General features: G+C 40.0%; 2 protein-coding genes across 4 annotated transcripts in view; one reads left to right on the forward strand and one right to left on the reverse strand.

Moving 5' to 3' along the window:
- Positions 1–473: 473 nt before the first annotated feature.
- bdh1 (3-hydroxybutyrate dehydrogenase 1) lies at positions 474–3,872 on the forward strand. Its single transcript, XM_005797881.3, has 5 exons — positions 474–738; positions 1,024–1,134; positions 1,647–1,788; positions 1,869–2,021; positions 2,661–3,872. The coding sequence occupies exons 1-5, from the start codon at positions 526–528 to the stop codon at positions 3,125–3,127; spliced, it is 1,086 nt and encodes a 361-aa protein (XP_005797938.1). The 5' UTR covers positions 474–525; the 3' UTR covers positions 3,128–3,872.
- Positions 3,873–5,118: 1,246 nt separating this feature from the next.
- nck1 (NCK adaptor protein 1) overlaps positions 5,119–15,568 on the reverse strand; it is a 37,870-nt gene continuing 27,420 nt past the window's right edge. For all 3 annotated transcript variants that reach the window (XM_005797817.3, XM_023326564.1, XM_023326565.1), the window contains 2 exons: positions 10,829–11,586; positions 5,119–9,189 (listed from right to left, as the gene is read on the reverse strand). In XM_005797817.3, coding sequence (XP_005797874.1) covers positions 8,989–9,189; positions 10,829–11,586 — 959 coding nt within the window. In that variant the 3' untranslated portion in view covers positions 5,119–8,988. The remainder of the gene's footprint in view (positions 9,190–10,828; positions 11,587–15,568) is intronic.

Below are 15,568 nucleotides of genomic sequence, written 5' to 3' on the forward strand. Positions count from 1 at the left end.
TACCGGAATCCTCAATGGGCTCTTTGCACACAGGGCGCTGATGTGATCTTTTTCTAAAATATTTGGTTCAGAATACACACCTTATAAAAAGTCTCACTTGTGAGTATTTTCCCAACTGACTTGGGAACTGTGTGTGTATGTATATTCAGAGGTTTCTCCGAAGTGACGTTGTTCCTATTCGGTCAAGTCTGCTATATTTTTACTGGATGTTTTTTTTAGGCAAGAAGGTTCCCCATCAGTTACTTCCGCTTTTACCGTGTCCCGTTAGTCGGCGTCACCGTGACGCAAATAATTTCAGTAAAAAAAAAAACTAAACCTTTAATCTTAACACTGTCTATGGTTTTTACACTGTGGAACATTTGTAGCTGTTACATGAGATGCTTAAAAAACGTTTTTGTTTTTTTTTTTCTTAACCTTTATTCGACGTAGGGAAGGGGGCGTGTCGTGTCGTACAGTGCCGTGACCCCACGCTGGTGGGTGATGTAGTCAGCTTTTCCAGGAAAATAAACTCACAGCTGCTCCAAGATGGCTCCTCAGTCCGCTTTCCGAGTGGCGCTCCTGGTGTCCTTCTCGGTTCTCCTCACCGTGGTGCTGGGCTTCGGGCTCCCCGCTCTCCTCAACGCCATCATGAGGTTGCTGGGACTGCCAGAAACGAGCGTGACCGAGTGCATCGTCGTGATCTACGCGACTTTTGTACTGTATGTCGCGACCCCTCGATTCCCAAGGGGATCGGTTGAGGTAAGGGGACAGAGCAGAAACGTGGTGCTTTGTACCCGCCTTATGATTCTGCTGCACATTTAACCAGACTGTTTGAGGAATGTGTCAATATGCACAGCAGATTTATGAGAGGAAACTTCAGGACTTTAGATTATCAGAAAATTTCCTTGAGTGCAAGGTTAACGGTGCATGAGGATTAACCTTGCAATGTCGGCTGCAGCTCTGTACCTGATAATCTTATTTACAGTGAAATATTTAGTTTTTTGCCTGTATTATGTGGAGTCATGACTGCTTTCTGTTTTATAGGTCCAAGGAAAAGCCGTGCTTATTACAGGTTGTGATACTGGGTTCGGTCTTTCACTTGCGAAACATCTGCACACGCTCGGTTACACAGTCTTTGCTGGGTGTCTACTAAAGGTAATAATCCAATCCTTTTCAGAACAATTGCAGTGAAATCATTTTTGGTGTTTTTCAAAATGGAAACTAAAGTGTGGCCAGTCAATACTTTGCAGAAGCACTTATTACTGCCACTGAAGCTTTGGGGATTGTCAGTTTTGCACATAGTGACTAAACATTCTTTGCAAAGTAAATAAAGCTCTATCAGAAAGCAAACTCTGATTCTGAATTTTCATGAATTCCAGATTTGTGGAGTGCACAATTAGGTTTTCCTTGTTAGATTTTCAATGCTGTTGCATACATACAAATACAATTTGATTGATTGATACAGTTATGAAAACATGCAATTGTGATACTTTTATTTATATATTATATTCTATTCTTTCCTCACAAGTTTTCATTTTCCATCCTCATCAAGCTTCTGTTGAGCTTAAGCATTTTGACCAGTGAAATCTGTGTCTGGGGTTGGGCCCCAAATGGAGGATTTACTAAATGTTGTTTATGAGCCTGACTATATTCTTTACATAATGCAGGACAAAGATGGAGAGGGTGCCAAGGAGCTTGAGGAATTTCATTCAGAACGCATGAAGGTGGTGCAGCTTGACGTCTGCAGTGATGACCAGGTGAAAAAGGCAGTTGAACACATCAAAGGCAATCTGGAAGACTCACAACGAGGTAATGTTAACAGTTTATTACCCCTAAATACAGATAAATGAAACGTGGGCTGATTCATTATGATTCTGTAAATCCGTCAGGTCTGTGGGCTGTGGTGAACAACGCTGGGGTGTCGACCTTCGGAGAGGTGGAGTTCACCTCCATGGACACCTACAGGCAGCTGTCGGAGGTCAATCTATGGGGCACCATCAGGGTCACCAAAGCTGTACTGCCATTAATCCGCAAGGCGAAAGGTAAACCCATGGAAGGTTTTTCTCTGTTTGTTACTTATTAACGCCCACCTTCGTGTAAGCATGACATATCAAAAAAATGATGCGTCCAAAGTTCAAAAATCTGAAAGAGAGACATTGTGTGTACAGTGAACACACAATCAAAGCCGGTTTTAGAGAATTTGGGGAGCAAATGTAAAATATATGATGCATTTTGTTTTTACCAAAACTATTTTTTATCAGATATACACTGGTTTTTAACACAAGACACTGTAAAGTACAACATAAGCTTAGCAGCTAAAAAGAAATTCATTAAGTAGAATGTAAAAACAAAAACACTACATTGTAGTAAATATAATACATTTGATTTCAAAATGAATTACAATTTTAAGAATGCACAAAAATACACTTTAATGGTTATTGAAAAATAGCACAAGATGTTTATTCAAATTCTTTTCTTACTTTATTGGCAGCTGATGCAAAAGTCTTAAGTTCTGGCACCTTTTTTTCAGGCTGATCTGATTAATTGGGTTTTTGACTTGGGGGGGAAAAAAAATTTCAGAGCACCTAATATTAATATCAAAGATAACCTGAGGAAACACACACACACACAAAAAAAACTAACCGATAAATATAAATGCGGTGTGTTTTATCCGCTTGCAGGCCGTGTTGTGAACATCGCCAGCATGTACGGCAGGATGGGCAACCGGCTGCGATCTCCTTACTGCGTGTCGAAGTACGGCGTGGAGGCCTTCTCCGACTGTCTGCGCTACGAGATGAAGACCTGGGGAGTGAAAGTGTCCGTCATCGAGCCGGGGAACTACATCGTGGCCACCGGCATCCTCACCCGAGACATTGTGGCCACCACAGCCAACAAGCTGTGGAACGAGGCCCCTGCCGAGGTGAAGGACGACTACGGGAAAAGCCACTTTGAGCAGTACATGGCACTGATGCGCTCTTACTGCAACAGCGGCGAGAAGGACATGACTCCGGTTCTGGATGATATCGCAGACGCCATTGGGTCAAAGCGTCCGTACACGCGGTACAGCCCCATGGAGCCGCACTGGTGGATCAGGATGCAGGTGATGACCCACCTGCCTGGCGCGTTATCCGACTTGCTCTACTTCTAAAAGTGAAGTTTTAGCTTCCTCTCTATCTCCTATTTCACAATAGATCAGTCAGAGTTCACCCAACGTAGGGTTTCTGATTCCTCCGCACCTGAAATCGTTCACTGGTTAAGCCTCAATACTTTTTAATGTTTTAAACTGTAAGTAAATAGCTGCAGTTGACTTTTTAATATGTCTGGCTTAGACTATGTATTCAGATCTATTCTCAGTCATTTGTTTTTCTCATCAGAGTTCTTATAGCTACCAATAACGCACTTTTATTGCTTGCTGTGATATTATCTAAAACAACTTTGAGCTTGTTCCTTTTTATCTTTTATTTACCATGATACTTTGCAATGTTTTCCCTCATGCAACTCGTTAGGGAGGTTGAGAGGGACGAGGGGGGCTATGGCATGAAGACAAAGCGAGCTTGAAAGGGCTCCTGCTGTTCTGTTGTCGGAACAGACCGGGGCCGGACTTTGAGGGCCGCTGTGATGTTTGCCCCAGAGTTATGTAACAGCCACACAAACTCACTTCGTCCCACATGCGCCATGAAAACCAGCATACTACTTCACACAGAAGGGACTAATGAGGGTACTTGGAAGAAGAAGAAATGTTGTTGGACCACCCCTGTCTTTGTGAGTGAAATGTTATGCAATATATTGAATTATGCAAATGAACAGAGTGATTTATTTTAAAGTACTGCAGTCAGTGTCATTTTTCAAAACCTGACTAAATAAACCAAAAGTCATGAATAAGTTGTTTGAAATCGTTCTGAATCATTGTAAATGTAGTTTTACTAATGACCGCCAGGTGGCACACACACATCATAGATATAACTGCTGAAATTATAGACACTTCTCCATGAATTAGAGCATAATTCAGGATTCATTACACACAGATATAAACAGTTTTTTATGAAGTTGTATGACTATTGTTTAGAGCTAATAAAACACTAAAACTAAAGTATTACATAAGGTCAATTACAAAAACAATATTTACCTCAAATGTTATGAATAATTTGGAAATCTCACTAACTTGCTGAAGAGTCTGTGTGCTTAAGAGTGCTGTATCTAAGCATATTGAAGGAAAGTTGAGTGAAAGGAAAAACTCCAGAAGTTTTCCACAGGGAACAGGAATAACCACAATATTGACAGGAATGTTAAGCAAATCCCATCCAAAGGACTGCTTCGACATGGTCCAAACTTTTCCCAGTAGGCTGACATGTTTGGGTTAAACAATGAGTTATTCGTCTAAATCTGACGAGCAGAAATTTGGATTTAAATTACCTGCAAGAGAGCATCAGCAATAAATAACTGAAATGTGTGGTGAATCTGTGTTGAGCTGAATAACAGAAAAAGGTAAAAAAAAAAAAAAGATTTAATATATTCAGAGCACCTGTGCTCTTTTTATATCTACATAAAAATATAGCGTGCATTAAAAGTCAAGCAGACAACTTTTTTTTTTTTTTTGCTTTTTATTACATCTTTAACACTCTAAATCTTCTAAATTATTACACCTGAAGACAGTCTCCCCTCCATAAAAACAGTATTAAGAGCATAACATTACATTTTTTTTCACAGCACTGCCTTTTTTTTTAATCATTCCACAGCATGGATCTGTTTCTTCACTCTCACTTACAGAAATAAAAAAAAAAAAAAAAGAAAAAAAAAAAGCTTTGTGAGACAAATATCACCACAGAAATGTAAGCAGCACGAAAGCACCAAAATCAAACACGGGCCACTTGTTTTTAATATTATCAAGACATCTGTGTGAAAGTTTAACAATATCTCGGGTGAATTTAGCGAGTTCAGAGCGCACGGTAGTTTACGTCCCATCAGGACGAATAGTTTGACGAGCAGTCTTGATAATATCTGTCACAACTGACTTTTATTGTCTCTTTAAAGCAGACATTTCTTTTGTACAGCTACAAGGCTCTGCTCATGCAGCCTCCTTTTTATTGTAAAATAAAAAAAGATCCCAGTAACAATATCTAAGCAGGGAGATACTGTAGTTCTGTTTTAATATCAAGCTAAATATTTAAATATTGAGTTCGTTCATATTTATGTGGCTAATCTGCAAACAAACAAACAAAAAAACAAAAAAAAACAAATGTGAACTCTTACACTAGTTGTAGATTAAGATGTAAAAATGATATCTTAAACTGTTGACGTTTCGAAACACAAGTTACTTGAGGTGCTCATACAGATTTAGGTCATGATTACATCACACCTGGAGTTATGTTTATCACTCAACGTCCGCACGTGTTTATCGTTTACATGTAGGCATTCACTGTTCATCTAATACTTGATGAAGTCAGCTATGGTAAGGTCACTTGAAATGGAACACACCAACTAAAAAGGGCGTATTATGCATGACCAAGAAAGGAGAGAGGGGTAAGTCCATGACATTTGGTGAGCGCTAAAGGAGGAAATGCTCTTTCCTTTGAGGATATGTCCGGCCGTCCCGACACATCTGCTAATCGCTCTGCTGATGCACATGCAAAGCTTTAAGCAGATAGCAGTGATAAGAGAAGAAGGAAGTACGGGTTCTACAGAAAAAAGGGGGGGAGAAAATAATCGGGGAGCTAAAGCTTTGGTTGCCGTAAAGCTGTGAAGGCACGTTAAATTCTCCCAAATCCTTTAAAGTGGGGCAGAATGTGTTGGCGGATTCACTTTAATGCTTTGTGGCATCACAGATGCTGCAGAAACTGGGGGCCAGGGAGGAAGTACTGGCAACAAGCAGGTGAATAAATGAATCCAACAAATGAATCCAGAAGATAGCTGCAGATTGGGTATTTTCAAAACCCTGGAATTGATGATATGTGGATTTGATCAAATCCACATATCTGCAAAAGGGAATGCTAATTAATTGCTAAGTTTAATTATAACTCGACGGTTATCTCCAAAAGCTGTTTTGTTTTATGTGTGCTACATATTAAGACATCTGTTCAAGAAACTGTAAAATTAGCACTTTAAACACATAAATCTGAATGAATGGTTTAACTATTCATAAAACATTTTCAGCTTTAAAAATTTTTTATCTGAAACAAAATAGGGTGGTAAACAAAATCAGGCTTTTTTCAAGTTGATGAAATCTAACCAGTGGCTGGGACTCAAACAAATAAACCTGTGAACGCACTGCACCCAAGTACCTCCAGTTCACACTGGAAGCAACTACTGAGCGAAGAAGACAAAGTAAGCCAATTTCAGTAACAGAGATCTGAGAATTTGTTTTAAAGTAAACAATTGTATTTGATGACCTGTCAGTGGTTTATTTGGGCTGCGAGAGAAAGCAAGACTTTCAGCAGATAACAGGAAGGTTAAACAGTGTAGCAAATTTGCTGCTTTGTTATTCTAAGCTTTTAAAATCAGTTTTGAAAATGCTGGATGATGAAATGTTTAACGTTTACATGAGTTAAGGTACAGAGTTACATTCTCCAGAAAATACACATGGAAACTGGTATTTTATCAATGCTAGCCCTGCTAAAAGCCAACAGAAAATGCTGGACTTCAAAGTGTACTTTAATCCTTTTGTGTTTGTTCTAGAAACTAAGACTCTCACACACAGTGTGACATCACCACTACTCATCAAATAATGACGTAAATGTTGTTTAAATCTTCCTGTAACAAGGTTCTAAAAGAAAACAATTGGGGAAAATGGATATTGATAGGTACAAGACTGATCATTCAGATTGGTCCATCTCTACTTCTGCCAATCACCTCAGATGCTTTCATCAAAAACCTTACACCCAATCCTCCATCAGCTGCTTAGTAGATGATTGACTGGGCGTGGCTGTTACAGTGGAACATGCTCTCCAATTCCTTAGTCTATTTTTCCTTCCCTCATCCTCTTTTCTTTTTGTGCCCTGGTCCAACCAGCTGCAGCTGGAGAACTCATCATAGCAGGCTTTGTGATGATGATGATCATCATCACCATCCCCCTGCTGGAGCTGCTCCCTGCCAGCACTCCTTCTGCTGCAGCTTTGATTGCTGCCCTTCCACATTCAGACTCTACCTAGTCCCCTTTCAGTGAAAAAAAAAAAAAAAAAGCTCACTCCAAACCTTCGCTGTACTTAGAAACTTGGATCTTTTCTGCCTCCGCAAGGAATAGGTAGTTTTTTTTTTCGCATAACATCCATGCTTTGCAAGTATGCACACTTGATCTCCCGGTGACCCTCTATTCCCTTTAGTAATCACTAATTTAGGAGCAGTGAGATCACCCTGTTGGCTGCCTGAGCCAGTCCTCCTCTTCCCCTCTCTGTTCCAGAGAACTAGATTTATACATTTTCTTTTCCTGATGACAAAAAAAAAAAAAAAAAAAAGAAAAGGACTCTATGACTCCAACGGTGAGCTTTAGACACAAAGATACTCCCAAAACCTAGAAGTGCACTGACCAATTGACCAGAGATCAGAATAGACCAATTTGGTCAGCTTTAATTTGTGAAAAATATGATTTCTCCTCCTCCTGTCATTAAGCACACTTAAGCTATAAACTTTCTACATAAACCCATCAAAAAGCAGCATGTGTCATTAAAAAAAAGCAAAAAAAAAAACAAAAAAAAAACAGACAACTGAAGTTTGCAGAGATGAACCAATCAACCAGCTGGAGATCAAAATCTGCCAATTTTTTGCTTAGTCAGCAGATACAGGATAAAAAGATAGAAACAAAACTAATATTCCCACCATTTTAATTCTACAGATTGCAGTAAAATGTATTTTGATGCCATTTTCCAATTTAGAAAAGGGGGAATCAGACAACAGCGGGGGCAAGGACTTTGGTCCATTAATGTGGATAATCTTGTAATTCCTTCATAAGCTGTTGGATTCCAAACCTGCAACACATTTGTTCTCATGTTTTATAATCCTTTTGGGGGAGAGCTGGGAAATCATTCAAAATCAGAAACGACAGATCAGTTCTCAGAACCCCAAAAGTTGGTAGTAGTCAGAAAAAGTTGATTTCTACCAGCTGTGAATGGATTCTTAACGGAAAATAAAAGGGAGTTTGGTTTGACACTATTCTACTTATTTGCATCATGAGATTCGCCGTGTAATTTGCCGCCTCTTTGTAACATTCACATGATGTGGATACAGCAAAATGTGGCACAAGCAGTTCTATTGTACAAAACAACAACAACAAAACAAAGCCTACTTTGCACAAGAAATGGAGGAAAACAAAACAAAAAAAAAGCAAATGCATTGTAACATTTCAATCTCAACAACACGGATCCTAACAAATCTAAATAAATATAGTTTGGTCACTTGATTTTTATCAATGATTAGCTGAGGTTGTGGATTAATGTGTCCACAACCACAAAGAAAGAAACAAAAAAAAAAAGCTTTAAGACAAACATTAAAGTGAGTTGACGTGTAAGACCTGCAGGCATGGCTCTGAGTAAGTCGTCATCTAAAAATATCTCAGTCATGTGTAGTTTAAAAAAAATAATAAAAATCACATCTTTAAAGGAAATTGTTAAAAAAAAGATTATATATTATCAACATAAAGAAATCTAAATGAAACCCCAATAGATACCAAGGGTGAAATACATGCCGTTGCCTATGACCTAACGTGGATAATTTAAAATGCGACCAAGAGGCCTGTAGTCAACTCTCCGGGTCCGTAAGTCTTTTCTTCAGCCCTCTCTCAACGTCTCTCCCATGCTTTTTCCATATCTCTTCTTGGAATGCTCACAAAGTGGCCATTTAAGTCCTGATGATGTGTTAAGTCTTCAGGCTTGGAGCAGAAATGTTAGTGTGTGTTCTGGTGTAAGAATCTGTTTTATATATGGAAGCCATTAATCTCTGTGCATGTCTGTGTGCGCGCGTGGGCGGGTGTGTGTGTGCGTGTGCGTGTGTGTGTGTGTGTGTGTGTGTGTGAGGATCGGATCAGGATGCGGCCAGGGCTTTGATCAGGTACAGTTTGTCTCCCTGCTCACTGGTGAAGATGGGAGCCTTTTTGTAGTGTTCGACAAGCTCTTCCATAGAGTTGAATTTGCGCTGTCCGATGCAGTAAAGGCTCTCCTTCAGCTGCACTTTGAAATGCTTGTTCTTGCTCTGCGCTTTTAGGGAGATGGAGAAGTCATTTGGCTGAAAAAGTAGAAGAAAAACTCGGATTAGTGACCACAGACAACAGGAACGATTAGAAGGAAAAGGAGGAAAGGAAAAGTCCAGAATTTTTAAGAGAAGGTCTGTTTAAAGTTTAGCAGCAGATAATACATATTCAGATTGGCTGGTTCCGGAGACTGCAGCTAATGGCTGCACTGAAAGGGCCCAAAAACAAAGCGGACTTAAACTGTAAAGTACCTCTAATCTTAAAAATGTCGGGGGTTTATGTTAATGCGTAGCAATGAGTATATTTAAGCCATTGCTACGCATTCATTGGACGGTTTTTAATACTGATGATTATTTACACAAAAGACGGAGAAACGAGATCGTGCAACCCCAGTAATATTCCTGTGTGAAACGCAAACTGAGAACTGAGCATTAGAAAACATTCATAGTCAAAGTTATCAAACACAGAAGCGAAGATGGTTTGAAAAATAAAAAATATGTATATATAACTAGAATATTGTTAACTTGAACTGCTGTAAAAGGTTTGCTTTCAAGTATTTTTTTTACTGGTTAATGCTAGTCGGAATCTGTGCAAATAACACATGAAATACTGTTCTTACAAATCATAATGATCACAGTCTTAGAATGCTGAAAATCTGCTTCAGTCTTGGCTCTGCAGAGACTAGCACTTAGCGATAGTCTTCTGGGTACAACTTATTTGCATTTATACTAGACAAAGATGGCAAGAACTTTACAGCAGAAAAAAAAGAAGAGTAGAACCTATCACAAACATTTAGGGTAACAACACCTTCAAAACACCTAAAATAGTCACATGTATTTTTCAGGTGCCCTTAAACAGTTCTGGGAAAAAGATGTTAACAGAAACTATAAATAGGACCCAAGTCAGCTAACTGACTGGGTAAATAACAGATTTATTTTTGTATTCATTGTCTTGCTGAAAAAGTCCACCCTCATTTCTTGTTTAGGTTCTTATCAAGAATGCCTCTGGCACTGTTCTCCTTCCTTCCATCACTGAGATGAAGTCTGCCAGGACTGCATTATCAAAGACGGCCCAACATCATGTTTCCAACCATCTGATCGCAGTAAACTCCCAGCAGTGAACTGACTTGTCATAGTCTTAAACCAACTTCAAAGACATTGAAAATCTTTTTACTTCAACAGTGGAGTCTTGTGCAGTAGACATTTCTAAAATAAATTGTGGTTTTTATGAAAATTCAGGTCTTCTTTGAACCTCTCTGTAAGTGAACCGAAAATCAAATAATTCTTTTCACTCTGCTGGCAACCTTATTTGTGAGATTTTTGACATTGTCTTGGGAGAGGGCTGGGCTTTTATTCTTCTAACATGTCTCTTGTGTGTTTCGTTGGTAATGAGAAATCTTGCATCATCCCCTTATGTAACACACATCTGAATTTACTGACTAATTGGCGTTGATTTCTTTGTAGGTGTGGATTATTTGGATTGGTACTGATGTTAACATGACATTCTAACCTGATTACTCCCTTCAAGAGTTTGAGAAATGTTGGTGTGTTCAAAAATTAATCCTTTCTGCTGTGTCTACTAGAGGTAAGACAGTAGCTGCTTATAAACTTTTAACAGAACATAATTTCAAAAATTCTGAACAACTCCTTTAATGAACAGATCTTAGTGACTGACCGATGACTCGCTATCTCGGATGAGGAAGTCTCCCTCCGTGCCTCTTTGATTTAGCGCCACCTCTGCCTGGTGGCGCGTCACTTTTCCGTAGTACCACTCCTTCCCGGCAAAGCGTCCACTGCCTGAGGGCGAGATGTAGTCACAGTCAGGCGTTGGAGGCCCGGCTGGCCCTGCTGTGGATTTATGGGAGCTGGAGTCAAGAACAGTAACATAGTTCTTAGGCACCAGGCCTAACTGTCCGTCTGCTTTGCGGCACTTCCACCACTCTGGGTCGTTCTCTGGTTTCTCTATGACCTCCATCACCTCGCCCCGCTCAAAGTTCAGTTCCTCGTCGTTGCCAGTGCTGAAGGGGTAGAGCGCCTGAACCGTGTGCAACACTCTGTTTCCGTTCGTGCTGCTTCTTACCACGTCCACCAGCTTCTCAGTCAGTGATCCGGCAGCCGGATCTCCCAGGCCGCCCATGCCTCCTCCCCCCGCCGTCCCATCCATGTCCTCCGTCACGTAGTTGGACGGGAACCAGCCAGACCGTCCGTTGTAGCTGCCGCGCCACCAGCCGTCGCTGCACTTCTCCATCACCACCACCCGCGTGCCCTTCACCAAAGAGAGCTCGTCCTCGCGCTCCGCAGAGTAACTGAACTTGACGAAAGCGGGCACGTTGAGGTCGTACAGCCTTTCGCCGTTATCTGTGCTCAGATCCGTGTCGGCGTTGGAAGCGGTGTCTCTCATCCCTCCCTTCCTGCTTTTTACCTTCCCAATTCCTTGGAGACAAAAAAACAAAAAGATGATTAGCAGTGAGATCTACGCATGCAGATAAATTTGTTGGTGCCCCTTTTAATGGTGGTAAATCACCTATACCACCTATCCCACTTCAAGAAAAAAAATAAATTCATATTTTACAGTTCAGCCAGAATTTACAGATATAGCAGTTTCTTCATTCAAGTCAACAATCTCAGAAAATTAAACACATTTGGGGTCTTGAGATCATCTTCAGAAATCAAACCAAATACAACTAGTCCAGTAATTATTTTAATGTCAGAACAAATAAAAAACAGGGGAAAAAAGATATATTGGCTTTTGGCATTGTTATGCCCTGCTTAACATTAACTGACATCTAACATTTATATGCAATGACCAGTGTCATAGGAAAAGGCTTGTACACAGCAGGGGTGTGGCAACAGTAATTTGAAAATCCAATTGAAAATCCTGAAATCATATTAAATATCTGAATACAGTTGAATAATCAGAGTGAAATTATTCTACTGCATTAAAAAGAAAGCAAAACATTGAGGCTATTGACATTTTGTTAGCAGAGGTTTCAATAAATTTGCCCATACCTGTGTGCCAAAATAAACTTTTTTTCCCCCCTAACTTTCTAATGGTGTGGGACAAGTCTCAACAAGAAATGAAAAGTAAAACAAAAAGAGAATAAAGCAATAATTAGTATTACAGGCTTTCTAAATATCCTTTCCTTTTCACATCAGAGCCCAAACCCCCCACGCTCCAAATCTAAATACATTCTTGAGGATTAGGTGTAGGTGCTGAGGAAACAATAAAAATCTATGCTGGCATGGTGGAATAAAACTGAATGGGACGAAAACTTGTTTTGACATGGGCCTACAAATCCTGTAGAAACTGTTTTCTTTGTGACCCGTCACCTAATACTAAAATCAGACACCTCACCCCCACTCCAGTCGGCCTGCACTCACTGGAACAAAACAGTTCAGCCAGCTACAGCCTCATTGCTGCTAATCACATTGCAATAATCACCTTGGCCTGCACTGCATCCTGATTTGAAACTCTTCTACTTCCCTCCAACTCTATAGTGTTACTGTAGTTTCATTGCTGAAGAGCTGTGACCATTTTATAACGTTTAAACTCCAGCTCAGCCCAACCAGACACTGATATCACAGACGGTGACAGATTTAGGCTCATTTCTGATTACGTTTGCAAGGCTATTGCTTGCATAATCAAAAGACAGCTGGGTGAAATTACACAGTGGAGCAGGGTGGAGTCTCCGGGACTGCGCTGGGAGGACGGCGTGTGTCGTCTGTTATCCCAGCCGCTGGGGAAATGCGAGTGTCCTTTACCGCAGATGGATTGTTACTGAAAGGTGCCTCTGACTCAAGGAGAGCAGACAAATTTCACAGTAGGGCTCAGAGTCCAACGTCAAATTGCTTCCAGGTAGAGCCTGTTATTAGTCCCACCACTGTGCATAAGTACAGAGTGCAGACAGGGTGTTAAGAGCTGATGTCTGGAGGCGGAGGTTACGTGCTGCACACACGCCAGTTAGGCATCTTTGTACCAACTCAAACAAGACAAAAAGATATCGGACGACAGATCGGAAGCTTCCGTCACAAAAAGGAACATATCAGATAAATTCCTGACATGCACAATTTAAAAAGAGATACTGCAGTTGGAACCTTTATGGTTGGAAGTGACCTAATTTAGCCCAAATGAAGGTTAGAGGCCATCAACTACTGATAGAGACATCTTTAGCCTCCAAATGAGAACAGAGAGATAACAAAGTTTATATTTTATCTAAGGAAAGGCTTATCATTGGCCTTGTCACTGGTGTCCATTTACTGCTTTTGTCTGCTATGGTCCCTGAATGCTTTGCATTAAAAAGGCAGAGCCACAGCATTTGCATAGATGCTCAATCTGCAGCCAGGTAAGTAATGGGAAGTTCTGATTTGCCTGCACAGCTAACAGATACAGGGGCTGCTACTGAGAGCAATGCTTCTCCTAAAGCCTCATCTATCATGGTGTTCTGGAGTTATGCAGAAGAATTCACCCGTTGGCTGTGTGGGAGAGCTTCCTTTACAGTTTAGCAGAGATAATATCTTTTCACATCAAACGCACGAAATGGAAATGCTTTTCCAGAGAAGGGCACAGCTGCACTGAGCTCAGGTGGCGCTAACAGATACTGGCTAGTGCTTCCTTGATATTGAGCCAGGTTTGTGTGTTCAATTGAGTTTTGGACATTTGTGTACAAATCGCTGGAAATCTGCAACAGTAATGTCACAGAAGTAATGCAGGAAGGAATCTTGCAGAGCTTTCCAAAACCACGGACTGGAGGTAATTTGGTTGGAACTGGATTTTGTTTAGATGAATAAGAATAAAAGGAGGCTGAAACAATTGTGCACCACAAGTTTCTGATTATTTGTGAAACAGTCCAAGAACTGCATATTATTTTTCCTTGCACTTCACAATTATCCAGACTTTTTGTAGGTCCATCACAGAAAATCCTGGTAAAATCCAACTAAAGCACAGCAAAAATCCGGGTCCAACAATTGCAGATTTCTGGCTTTCTTTGAGTTCTGATCTCCAAGAAAGCTAAACTTATTTTACTGATTCATAATCAAACAGAAAATGAAGGACCTGCATGATTTTTTACCATGTTATCGTTATCAGATTTTTAGTAAACAAAAGCACTTCATAAGCAATACTTGATACTGTGAAGGTAGATGTGCTTGTAAACTCTCATTGGAGGAGGTTCTTTTTATTTTACATTTTGAGGTGCTTGTCACCATAATTCACATTATGGCAGGAATTGGGCAGAGAGAGAAAGGGAAAAGTTGGAGATATGCAGCAAAACTCCAGAAAGTTGGGAGTGGAACCCCAGATGGCTGAGTTAAGGACTAATAGCCGCCATGGGACCACTCTCCAGTGAAACCCTACAGAACCCAATTATGGTTTTGACGCAGTTAAAGAAAGGAGGCGGGTTTCAGTATATGAACTACTGGTCAAGAGAAGCATTGTTACAACTACAAACATCAATAAAGTAGAGATGAGATTAAATTACACTTCGGTAGACTGCATTTACTGTGATGAGGTGTCTTCAAAGTGTGCTTGGTTGCACTGAATCTTATTTAAGTGTTTTAGAGTGAAACAGGGCTGAATACAAACGGATGCCATATGTTTCAGATTATATGTAAAAAAATAAAAATGTAATTAAAAATGTTTAATAATCCTCAAATTCATATTTACATATTAGTATTTACTTGTCTATTACATCTTATCCCAATAAATACAGTGAAGATGGTGGTAGGAATTACCTGTACCGAGGCATATTGAGGATTTAAAAAGTTATGTTTTCATTTTTCCTTCTATACTGCTCCCAGTTAAAGATAAATACAAGTGTAGGGGATCTAAACGTTTCTTCTAGGTATATGAAAGTATAGTTAACAGTGCTGCTGATGCACGCTGCCGGTCAGCTGGATGAAAGGAGGCTATCACACTTAACTCTTGCTAGAAGGACAAATTCCACAATTTGTAAAGAAAAATCTTAAATCCATCACTCAGTGAGTTAACATTTTTTTAAACTACACTTGCTAAGCAACTACCTGCAGATGACAACTGTGATAAAGAGCCAGCCCATACCAAATCACAGAAAATAGAAAAGTTCAAAGGTCATGACAGTGTACACTATAGCTGGAGATGCCAAATTAAATTTCCCAATTTCCAGCTCAAGGGAAAAGTTTAGTGTAATAAAATGTTGCAAATATTTTAATTTCTTTTCCTACGTGGTGCCATGTAACAGTTCTTTCTCTGTATGTCACACAAAACATATACAAATATTGTATGTCACTGGGTTATTTAAAATATATAATCGTGATGACTGGAAAGTGCCATTTGAAAGAAGAAGCAGACACCGCTCAGAGATCTAAAAATAGCCCTCTCTCCATTTTGCCTCATTTTCTACACCTGACAATAATCCTAAACAAAGACAACCACTTGAAC

The sequence above is a fragment of the Xiphophorus maculatus genome, chromosome 21 (genome assembly GCF_002775205.1).
Source record: "Xiphophorus maculatus strain JP 163 A chromosome 21, X_maculatus-5.0-male, whole genome shotgun sequence".
Taxonomy (NCBI): Eukaryota; Metazoa; Chordata; class Actinopteri; order Cyprinodontiformes; family Poeciliidae; genus Xiphophorus; species Xiphophorus maculatus.

What these genes read in the sequence shown, in the direction of transcription:
- bdh1 (XM_005797881.3), top strand. Translation starts at nt 526, where the DNA reads ATGGCTCCTCAGTCCGCTTTCCGAGTGGCGCTCCTGGTGTCCTTCTCG. An exon ending in TCCCAAGGGGATCGGTTGAG is followed by an intron (nt 739 to 1,023) that starts GTAAGGGGACAG and finishes TCTGTTTTATAG; the next exon opens with GTCCAAGGAAAAGCCGTGCT. An exon ending in ATTAATCCGCAAGGCGAAAG is followed by an intron (nt 2,022 to 2,660) that starts GTAAACCCATGG and finishes ATCCGCTTGCAG; the next exon opens with GCCGTGTTGTGAACATCGCC.